The sequence below is a fragment of the Lissotriton vulgaris genome, chromosome 4_1 (genome assembly GCF_964263255.1).
Source record: "Lissotriton vulgaris chromosome 4_1, aLisVul1.2, whole genome shotgun sequence".
Classification (NCBI taxonomy): domain Eukaryota; kingdom Metazoa; phylum Chordata; class Amphibia; order Caudata; family Salamandridae; genus Lissotriton; species Lissotriton vulgaris.
Genome location: NC_141691.1, coordinates 884,868,793 through 884,887,694, shown reverse-complemented (window position 1 = coordinate 884,887,694; position 18,902 = coordinate 884,868,793). Strand labels below are relative to the sequence as shown.

Here is an 18,902-nt window from a genome sequence, read left to right as displayed (position 1 = left end):
CATTATCATAAAATGTTAACAAATAGGGGTGTAGTAATTATTTGCATTGCAGGTGCAGTGGCAACATAGGTGCCCAATATTTAATGCATTTTTTTAAATGCTATCAAAGATGGCCACTGTGGATGTATTTACATTCAACCTGACCATACTTGAAAGCATTTTGATTTATTTATTTTAATAAAATCCATTCAAAGACTGCAGCTGGGCACATCTTTGAAATTCATTTTTTAATGCTAAAACAAAACTCATTCTTAGTTGCCCCCACACATGTGTGCGCATACGTGCCTACACTTTGTCAGGGGGAGTGTATCTTGGAATGGTCAGAGAACCATTTTAAGATGGTGGCCTGCATGTAGTTCAGTGGCTGGTAAGGAAGGTAACACAATAGATAAAAAAGAAAGAAAGAAACAATGGAGCTCAGAGGGCAAGAGGATCCTTGTTGTGAGTAAGGGAAGGGAGTAAAAGTAGGGGATCTTGGAGGAGTGGGCAGGTTAAGAGAGAGAGAAAATAGTCCCTCTCAAAGCACAAGGGTTAGACATCAGCAGTAGAAAGATACATCATTAAATCAATATACTGCAAGACTGAAATGTTGATGGGAGGGACAAAAACAAGAATATGCAAGAAAGTAATCCAATCAGAAGCAGACAGCATAGCTATTTACTCTTGAACAAGGGGCTAGCCCAAATCCTAGTCTTTTGTGTGAGATGTACTTCAAATATTAGATCTTGCCATCAGACCTAAAAACACAAGCTAGTCAAGGTGAAATGAGCTAGTTTTATGCAGATCCCTGCTGGTGGTAGGCGTCAGCAATAATTTTTGACCCAGAGTAACATAGAAAGAAAGGTAGAAAATAAAATAAAAACTAATAATACAAAGATTTGGAAATAGTGACAAGAGGAAAAATTTGAAATGAATAAGAACTTGAAAGAATTAGTTAAAAGCACAGAAAGTGTGGGGTGGTAGAAAAAACAGTCACAAAGTGGAATCAACCGTGACTGATTTGGTGTCTGTTTAGCCATCCCAGCACTAGGCAAAAACCCTTTTCAAGTATTTCTAAAGAAAAACGCTGATTATCTCCTACGTGTTTCACTCATCGGTGTAGCTAGGGGGGGGGGGCGGGGGCGGTCCGCCCCAGGTGGCACATCTTTGGGGCGGCAGCCGCATGACGGCGCTGGTGGCCCATCGCTGCGGCCTTTATAATTTATTTTGGGACACTGACACTACTGTAGTGACGTGTCAATGTCCCCAAATAAATTATAAAGGCTGCCACGATGGGCCACCAGTGCCTCACGCGCTGCCCTGTTTGCAGTGCAAGGGGGCAGCGCACCGCCACCTGCTGCCTGCAGCGTGCAGCGCACGCACGCCACCACTATCTACCGTGACGGCGTGACGCTCCTGTGAGGCTTCTTGCGAGCTGTTCGCGTCAATAAGTGGACCTGGCATAGCTGCTCAATATAGGAGCACCCGCAGCGGCAGCACTTTTGATCCGACCCACCCGACATCAACCGAGGTGAGAAGTTCCGACCAGCGTTGACGGAGTGAGCAGGCCTGCCTATCTTGGAGGCTGCCAGGTGGGTGACTGCGCTGATCACGAGGGGCCTGCTCATGCCTCCGGAGCCGGGTTGGGTCCCCCCCAATGAATGACTCAGAAAGCTAGCATGGGCATAGCCAATAGGTCTCGGGTATCAGTGTGTCTTTCCATACGCTAAGCTTTGTCATTATCTTAGTGCAATTTTCAAAGTATAGCGTAAACTCGAAGTTTATTGGAGCACTTTACATGAGCACCAGTTCCATTACATACACACCTTTGCAACTCTCAAGCAACTCACTGAAGCAACGCATTTTTAAAGTGCTTCAATGCTTTATAAGGGTTGTATCTAAATACAGTAAAAATATCACTTTCCAAGCGGCACAGGCCATTCATTATGTGGACATGCAAAGGGAAAGGAAGTTTGCTCATGGTGTGAAAGACTGGAGCCCTCTTCCTTTTTACATAGCATTGTGAAAACCGTGTACCGTAAATAATGAAAACGAGGAAGAAAGTAAGGAAGGGAAGTGAAGTGAAAGAAGGGCATAAGGAACCGGAAGGGGGAAGTGGAGTTAGGAAAGAAAGAGAAAGATTAAAACAAAAAGGGAGAAAGAGTTTGGGATGAAAGATATACGGAAGGAGCAGTAAAGATATAAATAACTCAAACACAGATGATAAAAAGGCCAACGTTTTGTTAAACCAACGTTTTGTTTTTCAAAGTTTCTAACTCTGTAATGTGCAGCCTTTCCGTATTGAACTAGAGGTCAACAAAATGCTATTTTAGCCACTCATGGCACCATCATGGGGCAGTTCAAAGGCAGGTGAAGAGACCCTGGATTTGTGCACTAAGGAAAAGTTTACTGATCTCAATAATGGCACCAGCTGCAGCAAAGCACACACATAAATGGGCAAAAACTTTCAACTCCCCACATAGATTCAGCAGTGCAAGCTTCCCTCATGATTTTAGTGCTTGTGTATGTGTTATTTATTTGGTGCTGTACAGTTGTGTTTGTTAAGGTAATTATGTGTGTCAAGGCAAATGCTTGGTAGAGTGAGATGGTAAGTGTTTGTAGTAGGTGTCAAATGTGGTGGTAATGAATCTCTGACCTTCTTGGTTAATCCTCTCTTTTAACTCAGGAGGTAAACAAGTAATGCTACGCCTCCTCTCGGATAGGTGACACGTTTTTCAGTTGTAATTACTTTTCTTTTTCCCTTAAGTTTATGTCAGCCGACACAGTACTTAAGAATTAGAGTGCAAAACAATATAAATTAGCCATAGGTTTCAGTACACTATGTCAGCATTATATTCCTCAGATTCCCAAAGCCGATGCTGGATGGGGCCCACCAACACTAATGTTTTGGGGGCCAGGCCAGCACTTATTTTTCTTCATCATGACTGTTTACTCAGAGCAAGAGAGGGAAACATGCACAAGGAGAAAGAACGAGGATGATATTTATTTGTTATCCTCGTTTTCATTGCTTGATTTTGCTTGCGCGAAGGTGTCACTCATAGTCACTCAATGTTACTCATATTTACACTGACATTTTGAAAGTGTCACACATAAGCAATCTGAAACCTTGGCAGCTATGACGCAATCTTGAAGAAGCATGGCCTGACGTGACCATTTTTTTATAGGAAGCAGCTTGTTCTCTTCCATAGTGCAACATGCTCCTTGGGTCAACAAGTATTGTAGGGAAGCTTATTTGTCACAGTGGTAACCTGACAGGCGACTGCAATTGTGCCTACATATATAGAGTATGTGATGCAACTATACATAGGCCATGAGTCTTGAAGGTAGGCGGCAATTGCCTTTGACCTTTAGGTGCGAGTCGCAAAGCAGAAGAAAGATCGTTAGATGGATGTCACATGCTGTTTTTCTGAGTCCCCAGATAGATCATGCAGTCTGTGTTCTCCTTTGTACTGCCGGTCACCGGTGTATTCAACTGTGTAGCCTTGGACCATGTCATGTATGTGCATGTAACTTGCATGATTGAGGTAACTATTAGCGGCGATACTACGTGTCTCTCAGACCTCTTTCAAGTGCTCGCCATCCTTTTTCCCCAGCACCTCTCGCCCCCTGGGGGCGGCAATCTGAGGGATAGCCCCGGGCGCCACAAGCTCTAGCTACGCCATCTGTCACTTGACCTGTTTGAAACACTTTTGTGTTCACCCTGCACCTTAGTAAACAATTTTAAAAGCATGGTGGATGTTGCCTTTCATTCTTTGTAAATTGTATATTGATACCTTTCTTTTCTTTTTTCAATACAAGTGCGCTGACATTTAAAAGGGGGTTGCATTGGGCAACTACTGTGGCGAGTGCCTAACGAAAACCTTAGGCCTTTACTTTTGAGTTTGTTTCTTTACAAATTAAGCACTTTGTGAAATGATTCCCTCAAATAAAATAATTCTCATACAAAAAGGTACGACTTTAACAGAGTGATTCAGATAAAAAAAAACAGACCAATCACGTTGTACAGAGAGTTTGTTTTTTTGTACTAAAAACGAGGATGGAAAACGACTTTAGTTGAGACCAGTTGTTGTTCTTTTGGCAAGAGATCAGTCATTTTTTAGATCATAACCATGCAAGTTGAGTCTTTACCTAGTGTCCTTCTGAGAAACCTTGGCTGTCTTGAGGGAGGGAGGTGAACACAGAAGTAGTACACTGGAGCGCCAGACAGAACTACAGCTAACCCAACCAACGAATCAACGGTGTCGCTGTAGAGGGGAACCACAACCAAGACCACGCTGCAAGCACAGTACACAATCGGGAAGAAAAGACTCAGCTGCAAAGTAAATACAGGACACAGCTTCAGTCAGCACGAACGCTGGTTAAGTCACTCAAAACAAACACCTCAAATGCTAACCAACTATTAAATATAAAATGTACTACTAATTAAACAATATTAATAGTAAACTGAATGAAAAGAAAAGTGCATATTATTAAAAATCAAACATATACGAACCATCTCCATTTGCGTGAATGATACATAATTACTGAGTGATCAAAGTTGGGCCTGTAAGAGGAATTTCTCACATGTGCATCCATTTTCAGAAATACTTACCAGTAAAGAAAGTAGGATCATGGAATGCACAGGGTAAATATACTTGGGACACTCCGATGACCTTTATTTTTCACTCTGTTGAGAGCAGTTCTTAGAATTAACCAGAATGCTTTTTTAAAAAAAATCTTCTAAACGTTTTACCATATATTTTAAGGAATTGTACATCAGAAAATGTGAGCCTTGGAACCAATCATGGATGGTCTATGCCAGACCTTTTGTATTTTATCATGCTGTCAATCCATCTGCATGCAACGCTGCAGGTTGGGTATTAGGCAGGCTCCATTTTAGAAGAACCTTTGAAAGTTATTGTTTTGTAGCCTTTTAACATTTTGTATTTTATAAGTTTGCTCTTTCCTAGATATACTCCTAACTTACAATTCCATCTTTGGGGTGGGGTACTAAAACCTCATTCTCAGAATATCATCTGATATAAATATTGTGTCCTAAAAAACAAGTACAAAAATATTTTAACTTTGGAGTTAATAATAAAATAACTTCACCTAATGGATTGATGTTTTTGTAAATGATTGAAACGCAATTCTCATGATAGATAATATTTCTATCTACACTATCCTCCCATACTACCCTTCTTTGGTGTTTGCATCACCCCTGTTGGCAAGTGATCCAGGAGAGCAATATAGAAAATCCAGGAGAGCAAAGGGATGGGTATGTGAAGGAGTGCTTGAATCTTTAGCTTACAGTTCAATCTGGAACCACAAAGTGGATCTGGGATTCTTCTTTGCTCATCTAACCCTTTCTATAGACCCCATTCAAGCATCAAATGCCCTCTCTTCACCTTCTCCAGGAACACTCCTGTGACCCTTAATCCTAGGTATCACTGTTCAGGCCAGGGCCCTTCAGATCTTGGACTGGACAGTCTGCAACCAGTAACATAAAACATTGATGTTAGTGATACAGTTGAGGGGGCCAACATTGTTGATGTTAGTTTGTGCATTTTTAACAACGTCCAGAGTATGTATTCACTTTAGAATTTACAGGTTTACAGTGACATGGTACTATTGCCTTTGAAACGAATTTTCTATGACATGTAAAAGTGCCTTTTCCTGGCCTATGTTAACTAGAACTCAATTAGGTCTTGACACCATCTTGTTTAAAATGGATGTCTCTTCCTGCATTTTCACGCTTCATTATTTCTGCAGCACGCAGCTAAAACTGCGTCATAATTTGTTTATTTCCATTGACGTTATTCCTGCTTTTCTTCAAGAAACGTTTTCTAAAATAGACATAGGGTCTGATTTAGATCTCAGAAGAGGGGTTACTCTGCCACAATGGTGACGGATACCCAGTACGCCAAAATATGAATCCAATATTGTATAATGGGATTTATATTTCGACGGATAGGATATCCATCACCGTTGTGACGAAGTAACCTGTCCACCAAGATCTAAATCAGACTCACAGTAATGTATAATTTCCAATGTCTTTCCACTAGCACAATTTACTTAATTAATTCACAATAGTTTGCTGCAGTACGTCTAACTAGTTTGTCCTGCCATCTCTGGGTGACATTATCATGGAGTTGGCAGTATCAATATTCATGTAGTGGGATAGTACTTAGATAGGACTGTATTCTGGTTTGCTTAGAGCAGAGTTCTTCAAACAGTGGGGCGCGCCCCCCTGGGGGGGCCCAACGCCATCCTAGGGGGGGCGCGCACTCCACTCTAATTTCACCTTTGTTCCCTGTAGCAAGTCGAGGGAGGGGAAATCGACGGGGCACGAAGTGCCCCTTCTTTTATTATGTTCACAGTCCCAGGAGGGGGTCAATTCATTCAGCTTCAGCGAGGAGGCACAAAGTCTCCCCTGCTAAACCAAGGTAAACTGCCTCTCGAGGACATTTCATTCAGGAAATGAGGTCTGTGCAGTTGCGGCTCATGACATTTCAAAGTTGTGGGGTGTAAAACGTGTGGGTGTGTTTTAAGGAGGGTTAACGTACATATCTGCATTTTCAGGTGGTATCAAGAAAACAATGCAGCCCTTGCAAGGTGTGTACGCTTCCACCCCAGCAGTGAAACGGTTACGATGAAAAGTTAATAGTGATAACCCACCATCCTATGACAAGGTGCATCAGAGAGTTTACTGGGCCATTATCAGGCAGAAAAGAGAATTACAAAGATGTGTGATCCTGGGCGAATCAGAGTATCTCTGCGCCTGCAGCTCCTTATCAGCCAAAACAGAGCACACACACAATGGGCTGACAATTATAGCAAGGAACTGGGCATCTATACAACAGCAAAATACTGTTTCAAAACTTTTCTTGTACATCAGATCTTGTCTCAGGAAGTACGTTGCGGGGATACCCTCGGGGCACAGAAGACATGAGACACATTTCAGCAGAGTAAACTGACACAGTTTCCACGGTATGTCAACAAAACGTATTTCTCAATCCACACCCAGGAGGTGGCCACTGATTTAAAAGCATCACTTTGATTTCAAATTTCTACAGAAAAGAAGCTGCCATCACGATCTAGCTAACACCGAGATATGTTTAACTAGCTATTGATCAGAGGGACTGGTAGAATAATGTATATGTTTTGGTAGAATCATAAGTGGGTTTAGGAAGTTTAATATGCACCTCCTCGTGGATGAGTGCTTTAGTGTTGTACCAAAGTCCAGCTCTGAATCGATATTAGCTGAACTATGGTAACATTCAGATATGTGCCTGCCTTTGACTAACCATGTGTGCCCTCTTTATCACCGCAATGATCCGCATGGCTGCCAGAGCAGCCAATGACGTCAGAGCCTTGTGTTGAATGCATTTCTATTTCAATTGCATATGTTAGCTTTGCACTGCTAATTGGCTCGTTTTCACATTCCTCTTAAAAGACAGTGCTTGCTGCAAAAACTTACTCCCCATCACCATGATAGCCCTCTTTGCACGTGGTTCCATCCTATACTATACCACCAACTGGAACTCTGAACCCTTCTGCAGTCACATTTTACAGGAGCAGCTTCAGAACTCGTCAAACAAGAATTAAATGTTAGTGCAGGAGTCTCACTTTAGAGGTGTCCAAGCAATCAACCCCCTCCCAGAAGGAAAACTCATTAACTTTGAGCCAGCAGACAGCCTCCCTGCAAGCACCCGCAGATGCAGATGAACATAGCAGTCACACACTGGCAGGGATAACACAACACCCAACTCGCACAGTCAAAATGGGAGACAGAAGTACTAACGCAGTCACTGACTGCTAACTGAGTCAGGGCCTGCAAACAGTGACTCCTGAACAGGCTCTCTGCAGAGTCATCAAAGACGATTGCAGACCAAAATCTGCACGTCCAACTAGCAGGGGGATAAGACATCCTAGTAAAACCAATTTGCACACATTTTAGCTAGGAAAATGGTGGTTTGAGCTATGTAATAAAAACCTGCACTTAACTAAACACTGTTATTATGTTGAACATTATATTCTGGATATGGCCCCGGATATGCGTGCGGCGGTCAATAATGTAGTGTACCAGATTCCAGACATTTCAGTCGGGTATTGGGGAGGCCCAACAGCTAAAAAAATGGAGCTGGGGGGGCTCAACCTTCAAAAGTTTGAAGACCTCTGGCTTAGAGTGTAATTCATTTGCTCACACCATGACGATTTTGCTGAATTAATGGTTTCCTATGCAAGAAAACTTTCCGAAAGACTCTTTGATGCTATTAAGGATGCTGACCGTTATCTTATTGATGTTGCTGCTCACTTGGGACTAAGATTTTTTTCTGATTTCTATATTCTCTAATTATTCTGTTTTACTGAGAGCCATCATAGCATTAATTCGTTGTGCATTTGCCCCTTATACTTTCTGTACAGCACCTTTTGCATTTTTGTAATCAATCTTTAAAATGTGTATTCCTGCCCTAGAACTCAATTATTGAGTCTGTCCTTACCTAATTGACTGTATTTGATATATTCCAAGATGACTTATCGTGTGGACACATTGGTTCATGAAATTGAGGTTTTAGCACAGTCTCTGATTCATCATCTTTTGGGTGTGCTGTTGAGATAATAATTTGGTGTTTACATGTTTAGGGGTTCCTCGCTCCTACAACTGTGAACAGAAGAAGAAGAGTTCTATTTGTCTATATACAGACATTTGAGACATGGATATGTTAAGATGGAGACGGTAACACAAATATTTTTTGCATAGCATATGTATCAAAGAGGAGACGCTGGATTTGAAATAGTGTTTTATGCTAGGGTGAAATCAGATTGCAAAATCAGGATTTTATGACGGAAAAGTATACGGGAAAAATGTGGACAGTACCATGTAGTGTTGTTATTTTCAACTTTATATTTTACCCAAATACATATATTTACAACGAGTAACAGGGAAAAAAGTGATTCTCCCAAAATCACATTGTGATCAAGTCACAAAATGAAAACACCCAGCATCTCTCATGCATAAAGTCATAACCAAACAATGTATTTTAAAAGTAACATTTCCCACTCATTCTTTCAAAAGAATCTTTACAATTTGCAGTATTTTTTATAAACATTTTCTGTATATTGATAGCGCCAAACTCCCCCTGCAATCCCCACACATCAGGAACTACCATGGACCCCATGCATTCCTATGGAAGGGCAGGCCACTCTCACCACACATACACAGAGAGTGCACGCACTTTAAACTGGACCACAGTGAAAAAGTGCGCAGAGGCCTAAAATCACCAACACCAGGTTACAGAAACAGGCTAGGAAAATGCAAAACGTTTCCGGGTGAACCTGCCAAAAGGGCCAAGTCCAACACCACCTATGTTTCTTTCTATCTTTCTTTATTTATAAAGCGCCTGAATCACCCTAACAGGGGTATCTCCGTGCTATGACTGCCATAACCAACCAAGGAGAGATGAATCAGGACAGTGTGGTTTTCAGCAGCTTTCTAAAAACCAGGAAGTTAGTGCATTGACGCAAGTGAATAGGGAGTTGGTTCCAATAGAGTGGAGCAAGGTGGAAGATAGCCTGTGTAAAGCGAGGGATATGGAGGAGTGCTTTGGACCATGACTGGAGGGGCCTAGATGGCATATATCGGGCCAACTTATCTGTCAGATAGCTAGGACCCAGGTTGTTTTAGAGATTTGTAAACCATACAACAGATCTTCAATTTTATCTTCTTCCGCACTGGAAGCCAGTGTAGTTTTTGGAGTAGAGGAAGAGAGGCTGTTCTAGGAGGGGCAATGGTCACCAAGCGGGCCGCCGTGTTCTGGACCACCTACAATTTGTTTAAGGAGGTTTCCTTGGCTGAAATCAGCAAAGCATTGCAGTAGTCCAGGCAGCTTAAGACCAATGTCTGGATCAAGGCTTTCCCTGTGGAAAGTAGCAGGAGAGGAAAGACTCTTCGAAGGAGATTGAATATGATAAAGCAGGCCCCAGTTGTAGTGGTGGAATGCTCCGCCAATGTTAGTTTATGATCTATCCGGACTCCTAGGTTCTTTACTGCCTGTTTTGAGGTTGGGAGAGAACCTAGTTTCTCTGGCCACCAACTAGGAGACCACCTCACTGCTGCTTCTCCAAACAACATCATTTCTGCTTTTTCTGCATTAAGCTGAAGAAGGTTGTCTCTCATCTAATCCGTAATGACTTTCATACCCTCCAAGAAGGTGGTCTGATTGTTGGTGTTGGTTTTGTCAAAGTAGAAAAGAAGTTGAGTGTCATCGGCATAAGAGATAGTAATGAATCCTAAATTCCTCAGAAATCCAGCCAAGGGAGTAACATAGATGTTAAATAAAGTAGGGCTCAAACAGTAGCCCTGAGGAACTCCTTTGGCTACTCTTGTGGTCTGCGAGCGAAAAGGGCCCAAGTTAATAGTCTGGGTTCTATTGGACAGGAAATTAGACATCCATTTCAAAGCATCCCCTTAGAGGCCTATATCCCTAAGTCTCCTGAGTAGGGTCTGGTGAGAGATGGGTTTGAATGCTGCAGACAGGTCAAGCAGCACCAAAAGTACTGCCTGACCATTATCCGCTTGCATTCGGATGTTATCAGTAACTGCCACCAACGCAGACTTTGTACTATGTCTGGGTCGAAATCCAGATAGCAAAAGATCGAGACAATTTGAGGGTTAGACAAATTCAGACAAGTGCTTGTTAATATGCTTCTCCAGAAGTTTGCTCTGTAGAGGGAGTAAGGAGATAGGGCAGTAGTTAGATACATCTTCCGAGGGAATTTTTGGATTTTTCCTGATGGGGATAATCTGTGCTGCTTTCCATTCAAGAGGGAGACTTCCTGGAACTGTTGAGAATAGAGCAGATGGGAGCGGCGAGTTGCTTGGATAGATGGGAGGTGGTCTTGGGAGGGATCAGGTCTAGTGGAGACCCTGATTTAACTACTTTTAGTAGAGATTTTACCTCAGCTGGTATAAGAGCCTGGAAGTTCTCCAGTATTGAAACATTGGGAATAGTCGGTGGAGGGTCTATTTTAGGGCATATCGGGGAACCTTTAGCCAAAGTAATCTTGTTGTAGATAGTTTCGATTTTCAGGGTTAGATGATTTGCTATGTTGTCGCATAAGAATTGGGTTGGGGCCTCTTCAGTGTTGCAAGAAAGACTTCAAAACCTGGTATAGTGTTCTGGGGAGTTCTCTGCTTTTTCAAGTTTCAATGCAATATGAGCTTTCTGGGCAGTTTTCAGGTTATTATGGTATTGTGTCAGTGCATGCTTGAATCTTTTTTTATCCTGCAAGTCATGGGAAAGGCACCATTTTTTTGCTGTGACTTTTTTCAGTCTGGAAATTGAGAGAGTACCACGGTGTCTGAAGGTGTCTAGTGAACAGTCAGTACCGTTTCAGGGGGGCTAGGAGGTCGACAGTGGATTTCATACTAGCATTAAAGGAGACTAATTTCCTCCCCACAATCAGAATCAGAATTCTGTGGTGGTATGAAAGTATCTGGAAACTGAGTAGGCGTGAGTCTGTGCCACTGTTTATACCTCTTTATAAGGTGTGTTTTAGAAGCTATATATTCTTTAGGGCCGTTAGTTCGGAATTCGATCAATGAATGATCTGACCATGTCAAAGGACAGGTTGCTCTACAAAGAATCTTGGGGCAGTTGGTTAGAATTAGATCCAACGTATGCCCTGCCAGATGAGTGGATTCATTGTTTATCTTAGTTAGTTCAAGTGTGGACAGGTCTGTCAATAGTGAGGAAGCTTATGGTTAGATTTTCACTGTGCACATTGAAATCTCCAAGAAGTAAGAAGTTTTTGTTCGAAATAACATAAGGGGAGATGAGATCCATGAGTTGGGGGGCAAAGTTGGTAAGTGGTCCCGGGTATCGGTATACGAGAGCTCCTTTCCAACTAAGTTGTGAGTGGTGTAGATCAATTCTGAAGGCTAACATTTCCAATATGTTTAATTTGCAATCTTACACTGACCATTTTCCCCTATTATTTTCTTCCCTACTCGACTTTAAAAGCATAAGATATTTTGTAGAAATGCAAGGCAATTTTCCCTTTTCTCTCTCTCTGCCTCTCATTCAAACTGATCAGGGATGCATAGACACTCTCTCTGACACTGAGCAGTGCTGGGGCTTGACGCGATGCTCTCTTTCTCTCTCCTCCCTGTCTCTCTCTTTACACCCCACCGTCCATTTTCCACTGCCCACCAGTCTTCTTCAATGGCTTTATGAATGCCAGATGTTTTTAAATTTGCACTGGCACTTTATAGGCACTGCCAGAGGCAATAGCAACAGCAGCCATTTTGGAAATGTTTTCATACCTGCAAGTAGGCTACTGAGTAGTATGAAGCAATGTGACACAACTGGGTGGCCATCTTGGAATTGTTTTATCATACATTCTAGATGGCACAAATATTGGCAGATGCAGTTTAGCATGACAACCAAATGTGATTTTGATATACTTAGGAGTATAGAAAATGAAAATCCAACAGACTGCTGCTATTGGCTTCACCAATGGCAACCGAATCTGACAAACAATGGCAAAGCAAAAAGTGGCTTTATGAATGCCGCTCGCAGCAGCAGCTTTGGTGATTTTTGTTGCCGCCACCACAGAGGGAGAGAGGGAGAGAAGCGGGACTCCAAAGACCAGGAGCCCCGCAACCACCAACACCTGTGCTCCTCCCACTGATGCCTACATTACTGTGCACGCCCCCCGCTTCACGGGACGCGCGCGGGCGTGCGCCGGGCGAAGCCTGGGCCAAGGGCGGGCCCGTTTGTGCCCATTGGAGACCGGGGGAGGCTGGGCTAGGACCCCCCTCTGACACCTTTTATACATCAAGACCTGACCTGACTCCAGATGAAGTAAGTGGATTATAGACTCAAAAACTGCTTTAATTGCTTGTAAAGATGCCTGCCCAGGAAGGAAAGGGGAAGAAGGTTGCAGGCGCTGGTTATGTGGCCGGGACCTTGGGCCAATTTATAATAAGAGCCTCGTCTGTGCTAGAGCACAAAAAAGCTATCGCTTCACGGGACGCGCGCGGGCGTGCGCCGGGCGAAGCCTGGGCCAAGGGCGGGCCCGTTTGTGCCCATTGGAGACCGGGGGAGGCTGGGCTAGGACCCCCCTCTGACACCTTTTATACATCAAGACCCGACCTGACTCCAGATGAAGCAAGTGGATTATAGACTAAAAAACTGCTTTAATTGCTTGTTAAGATGCCTGCCCAGGAAGGAAAGGGGAAGAAGGTTGCAGGCGCTGGTTATGTGGCCGGGACCTTGGGCCAATTTATAATAAGAGCCTCGTCTGTGCTAGAGCACAAAATAGCTATCACAGAACAGCGCCTCTCCATGGATCCAACCTTTTTACAAACGTTCATCTCTGGGGGGTCTAGTGAGTGCGCGCACCCCAGATAAAATTTTACAATTGTCCCCCACTACCATAGCAACAACCACAGGTACTTGTGATCTGCATATTACGGATACTGGAGCCTCCAACCCAGGCGGGGTACCGGCACAGATAGCTCATTTGCCGAGTGTCCCATTATTTGAGCGGTCTAGTGGCCCCGCTACACGTGTAAAGGATGGCCATAAAAATGCAACGCATCCTCCCGAGCAGACGCAGGGTGCAATTGCTAAGAGGAAGCGAGGGTGTGCCGAACAGAAGGGAAGCAATCCAAAAGCTTTTAAACCAAATAAATGCAGCGCTGTGGTTACGGTGGATCACCCTGTTACCCAAGCTGCCCAGGACAGTCGTTCCATCGCTGGTACATTGATTGAGAAAGATTTTACCAACGGACTGCCTCAGACAGAGGATGCCTATTGGCAAGGAATTAGTGGACTCATTGCCTTGTCTCTGAAACCTTTAATGGAAAGACTTTCAACAATTGAAAACAAATTGGTAAATATTGAAGAAACTATGGCTTCTAGCGTGGATGTCATTGAGAATACTATAGCGAACCTTGGCAGACCATCTGATCCAGTGAATGAGGGTCCAACGGGTACTGGGGAGTCTGTTAGAGCTAACTTTAATAAGATTGCACAACCAATGGCCCCCGATGTAGGGAGGGATGAAACACGGGGTACGAATAATCCACAAGATCCAGAGGTACTAAGGGATAGGCCCCGTACCCACGGGGAAACACTCCCGGGAGCTCCAAGACCACAGAGAATGACTACTGCCACCCAGGGAACCAACACAGGGATAATTGTAAAGAACATCTACTCACATCTAGATTAACCCCCGGATTGTGCACCATATGTTGCAATATTGACCGGGGTACCAGAATTAGACCAAGGGAAGGTTGAATCACATGACCAACTAAAAAACAAAACAATTCACTGGCTAAATAATAACAGACCCCTCCCGAGAGAAGACCAAGGCCAGATTTTATGTGTGAGAAGAGTGAGTTGGGTGGGAAGCAGACCAAAAAACTCTGCAGGAGACTGTATTGTTATTAATTTTAAGGATCCAAGAGTAGTGGGTCATGTGTGTTTGGGCTCTATGAGATATTCAGGTTCCACCATTAAGGCCCATAACTTAAGCTATTTCTACTTCCCTCCATACCATATGCTCCACTACGGTCAGCCCGAATGGAACAGGGTTAGCTGTAGGGGTCAACAGTTTTCTGTCCTGCTCAGCAATAGATTTAGCGTACTAGATCTGGTAGATTAGCTGTCACCCATGTCTACTAGTTTGAGCATACCATCGAAACAAAGTCTAACCTCTAGCGAGGTAGTGGGCGGGGGCCTATCCTCTCAAATCCTTTTAAACATCGAGGCGGGGTTGAGGACTGATCGAATACCATTGTTGCCCAATATAGTGGGGGTGAGGGAGAGCATCATTAGCATAAATGCTCCCAACTGTGATTGTGTTGCTATGGATCAATGTTTAAAGGGATCTTTCACGGAAAATGTTGGAATTGTTGCCCAGGGTTTCACGAAGATGCATGAGGTAAATCCTCGTTGGGACAAACGTTTGGTCCCTGGAGGTTTAAGAATTTTATCGTGGAATATTGCTGGCCTCATGACTAAAATGGATCAACCAGATTGGGGGGCTTATATCGATGGTCATGAGATCTGCCTATTCCAGGAAACCTGGGCTGTGACCCTCAGTATAAAGTAGGGTTTGTGGCATATTCTGAAGCAGCTACTAAGGAACCTATGGGTAGACCATCGGGGGACTATGCATATGGGTGGGTTGCCATCTTGGATGCAAGATAAGGCGAGTAGATACGCAGATATTATGTGTATCCTCCTGTCATACAGTAACCTCCCGAGACTAGCTATATTAATGTCTACTCTAGGCCAGTACAGTATGGGGCCACTTCCTCTACCCTAGACTCCTTGGCAAGCTTTCTAAGTACACTCGAGGGGGCTACCCACCTTGTAATTGGCGGGGACTTTAATTGTCATTATGAGCCCCTTAATGGCCTCGCTCAAGCTATAAGCAGTGATTAGGATGCAGCATGGTCAATCCCCCCACCTAATATCTACCCAAATAGGGGGTGGACACCCTTAGTTCTGCAGTTAACAACATTAACCCTGACCTACTCCCTAAGGGCTTGCAATGGGCGATTCCTTGGAGATAGCCTGGGGCATCCCACCTTTCAGACAGGTGGCCGAGCTTCAACAACTGACTATTTAATGCTTAGCTTGGAGATCTGGCACAATGTAGTTGATTTCAGCGTTAATGTACGCTGCGAAAGTGACCACAACCCTTTAACCATTGTGCTGGACTTCCAGATGGGGTGAGCAGGTCTCGCTGGAGATGTCTTGCAGCATAACAATTTGGTAGTTGTCCAAGGAGGGAGACGGATTAGGTGGGCCAAAATTAACAAATCCCCAGAAATCATGTCTGAGCTTTATTCAAGCATTATCCCACTACTGGAGAAGGCCAGCCGTATAACAGAGGACGGATTGAGCCTAGGCCCCAATAGCGACCTCGGGGACATTCACCTGGAAATGGTCCAGACCCTAGGAGATTTTTTTTTCAATAGTGGCCCGAATAAACACAAACCCGGCAATGATAAAAAATCCTGGTACAATAGGGACTGCAGCGTAGCGAAAAAGGCTTTGTTTCTCTCACTTAAGGGGAGCAACAATGACTGCATTAGGAAAGCAAGGGCTGAATTTAGGAAAACAATAAAAAAAGCCAAATTAGATTGGGAAGCAGATAGATGGCAGGTTATTAAGATTGATTTAGACTCAAAGGACAGTAGATCTTTTTGGAATTTGGTCCACTCGGGGAAACCTGAGGGCAGGACCGCTATTGATCCTAATATTAATGAAGAATCCTGGCATCTCTATTTTAGAGAATTATATTCTAGCTTGTGCATTGATACGAGTGACAGTAAGGCACCAAAACGTGTTTTTAATTTAGAACCCTTACAGGAAATACCTCCATGCACAATGAGTGAGGTAGTATCAGCTTTAGTAAAGCTCCAACCAAGCAAGGCACCTGGGTTGGACAGGATTCCAGGGGACCTGTTCAAAAATTAGCAGACAGTGTGGGCACCATACTTAATATTACTTTTCAATGGAATTCTTCATGGCCTTCCAGCACCGTCGACTTAGGCAGGCGTGGAGATGTCCCTATTTTCAAAAAAGGGTCCCCGATTGGGCCTGAGAACTATAGGCCAATTAGTCTTATTGATGTTACCCAGAAAATTTACGGAAGGATATTATTGGGTAGACTACAGGAGTAGATGGAAGATCGAGATGTATTAACCCCGCTGCAAGTTGGATTCAGATCTAAAATTTCAACTATAGACCAATTGTTTAGGCTCCAGTTAATTTACTGGAAGCATGTAGTCCTGGAAGGGGGGAGCTTGTATCTTACATTTGTGGATTTGAAGTCGGCGTTTGATATGGTGGATCGCAACCAGCTGCGGAGTATTCTGCTGGATATGGGAGTTCTGCCATATCTCTGTCATCAACTTAAACGCCTCCATGATGACAATGACTACAAATAAACATTTGTTCTTAAAATGAAACAATGGTATTGGGGCAAAAGTAATGTGCCTTTTTTAATTGAAAAGTTGCTCACTTGTAGACGACTTATATGCATTAAAAAGGAAGGTTTGGGCCTGGGAAAATGTTTATTGTGCACACACGGGGTCTGCAATGGCAGGCCTGAGACATATTTAAAGGGCTACTTAAGTGGGTGGCACAATCAGTGCTGCAGGCCCACTAATATCATTCAATGAACATGGCCTAGGGACATGTAGTGCACTTTACTAGGAACTTATAAGGAAACTAAATATGCCAATTGGATATAAGCCAATGTTAGCATGGTTTAAGCATATAGCACAAGCACTTTAGTACCAGTTAGTAGTGGTAAAGTGTGCAGAGTTTTAAAAGTCAGCAAAAACTGGATGTCTGAAGGCAAAAAGTTAGGGTGGAACCATGCCAAGGATGCTACATCTAATAACTGCTATATGCCATATACTATGCTACATCTAATAACTGCTATATGCCATATACTATTTTCTTTTTAAACATCACTCATCATTTTTCCCTGCTCATACTGGAACACTTGGTGGCATGGAGCAGCTATCAAGTCCCAACCTCCAGACTTTATTTTGGATGGGGGAGAACCATTATTGCCCTGAGAAAGACAGAAGAAGATTTTTCTTTCTTATCTGTTGGTATTTGGTGGTGAAATGTTTTCAGCTGCCAGAAAGCAAGTTGGCCTATTACACAATCTAGGTGTTGAAGGCAGCAAAATATATGACAGTTTGGAACCCTTACCCTTAGGTTACAGGGAAGCGGAACCTAGTGATGACTTTAAAATATATGTGCCAATGCTAGAAAACCATTTCAACACTAAAATAAATGTGGTATTGGAACAACTCAGATTATTTGCAAGAACTCAATGAAAGACCGAAAGCATTAGGAACTATGTGGCATGTTTGATAACATTAGCATGCACCTGTGATTTAGGTCCCTTAACAGACTCATTGCTTAGGGACCAATTGGTAAGGCGCACAAATAATATAAAAGTTTTGGATAAGATACTAGTGGAAAAACTGGATCTGAAGAAAACAGCTGCTAATATTGAGAATATGGAGAGCATAGACATTTGGGTATGGTAGATGCGTGATAATGGACCAGCAGTATCTGACAACTCTGTTGCTGAGATTGTTTGTGAGAACCCTGAGAGTGTGAACGAGAGAGCTTGGCTACATAAAGTAAAAACGATTGTTAAGTAGTAACAGAGACTTGAGAGACTAAAGTAAAATGCTATCGGTATGGTAATTGTTTTGATGTTACTTCTCCTTTTTGGACTCGGCTGCGTCTGGTCCCTGTTTACGTAATTTAGAATGTTCATGTTGCGGTGTTCCGACTGCGTAAGTTGGTGTTAGGTTGGCGTGAGGTAACACGTCTTTCTTGCTGCTTAGAGGATCGTCTTTGTTTATGGTAATAAACAGCTCCAGTTTTGATCTTGTGTCCGGTGTCATCACTACATTTTCGTGGTGGCAAGGATGGGATGGTGTGGGCGCATCGAACTACTGTTCACAGGGTAAGTGAGTCTTCTCCATTTTAGAAAATGCGTGGGAGGAAGCCAGAAACTAAACTCATACCTGCATGGCTTGATGCACCCACTACTAAAAATGTGAAGGAGGTTGTATCCAGCTCAAATTGTTCTATGATCTGTGCCGGTGACTTAGTTACAATCAGGCACGGAAGGTCTGTCAGAGGTCTGTCCAAGTTTTGGGGTCCATGCAGAGTAAAGCAAGTGTTTACAAATTACGTTGTCCTCAATAATGGTAACAAATGGAAGAAACGCAAGGTTGCATTGTTTCAAAAAGGTGGAGGAAGACGGAATAAAGCCGATAGTAAAGACACTTTGGATTCTGAGAACATTTCCAATAACTTCCGGCTTTTGAGTGATGTAGAAAACAGTGTTAATGACAGTGT

The 18,902-nt window shown here is 43.2% G+C and overlaps 1 protein-coding gene across 2 annotated transcripts in view; it reads right to left on the bottom strand.

Moving 5' to 3' along the window:
• LOC147722685 (Y+L amino acid transporter 2-like) overlaps nucleotides 1–18,902 on the bottom strand; it is a 546,414-nt gene that overhangs the window by 10,502 nt on the left and 517,010 nt on the right. For both annotated transcript variants that reach the window (XM_086965177.1, XM_086965176.1), the window contains exon 8: nucleotides 4,129–4,312. In XM_086965177.1, coding sequence (XP_086821303.1) covers nucleotides 4,129–4,312 — 184 coding nt within the window. The remainder of the gene's footprint in view (nucleotides 1–4,128; nucleotides 4,313–18,902) is intronic.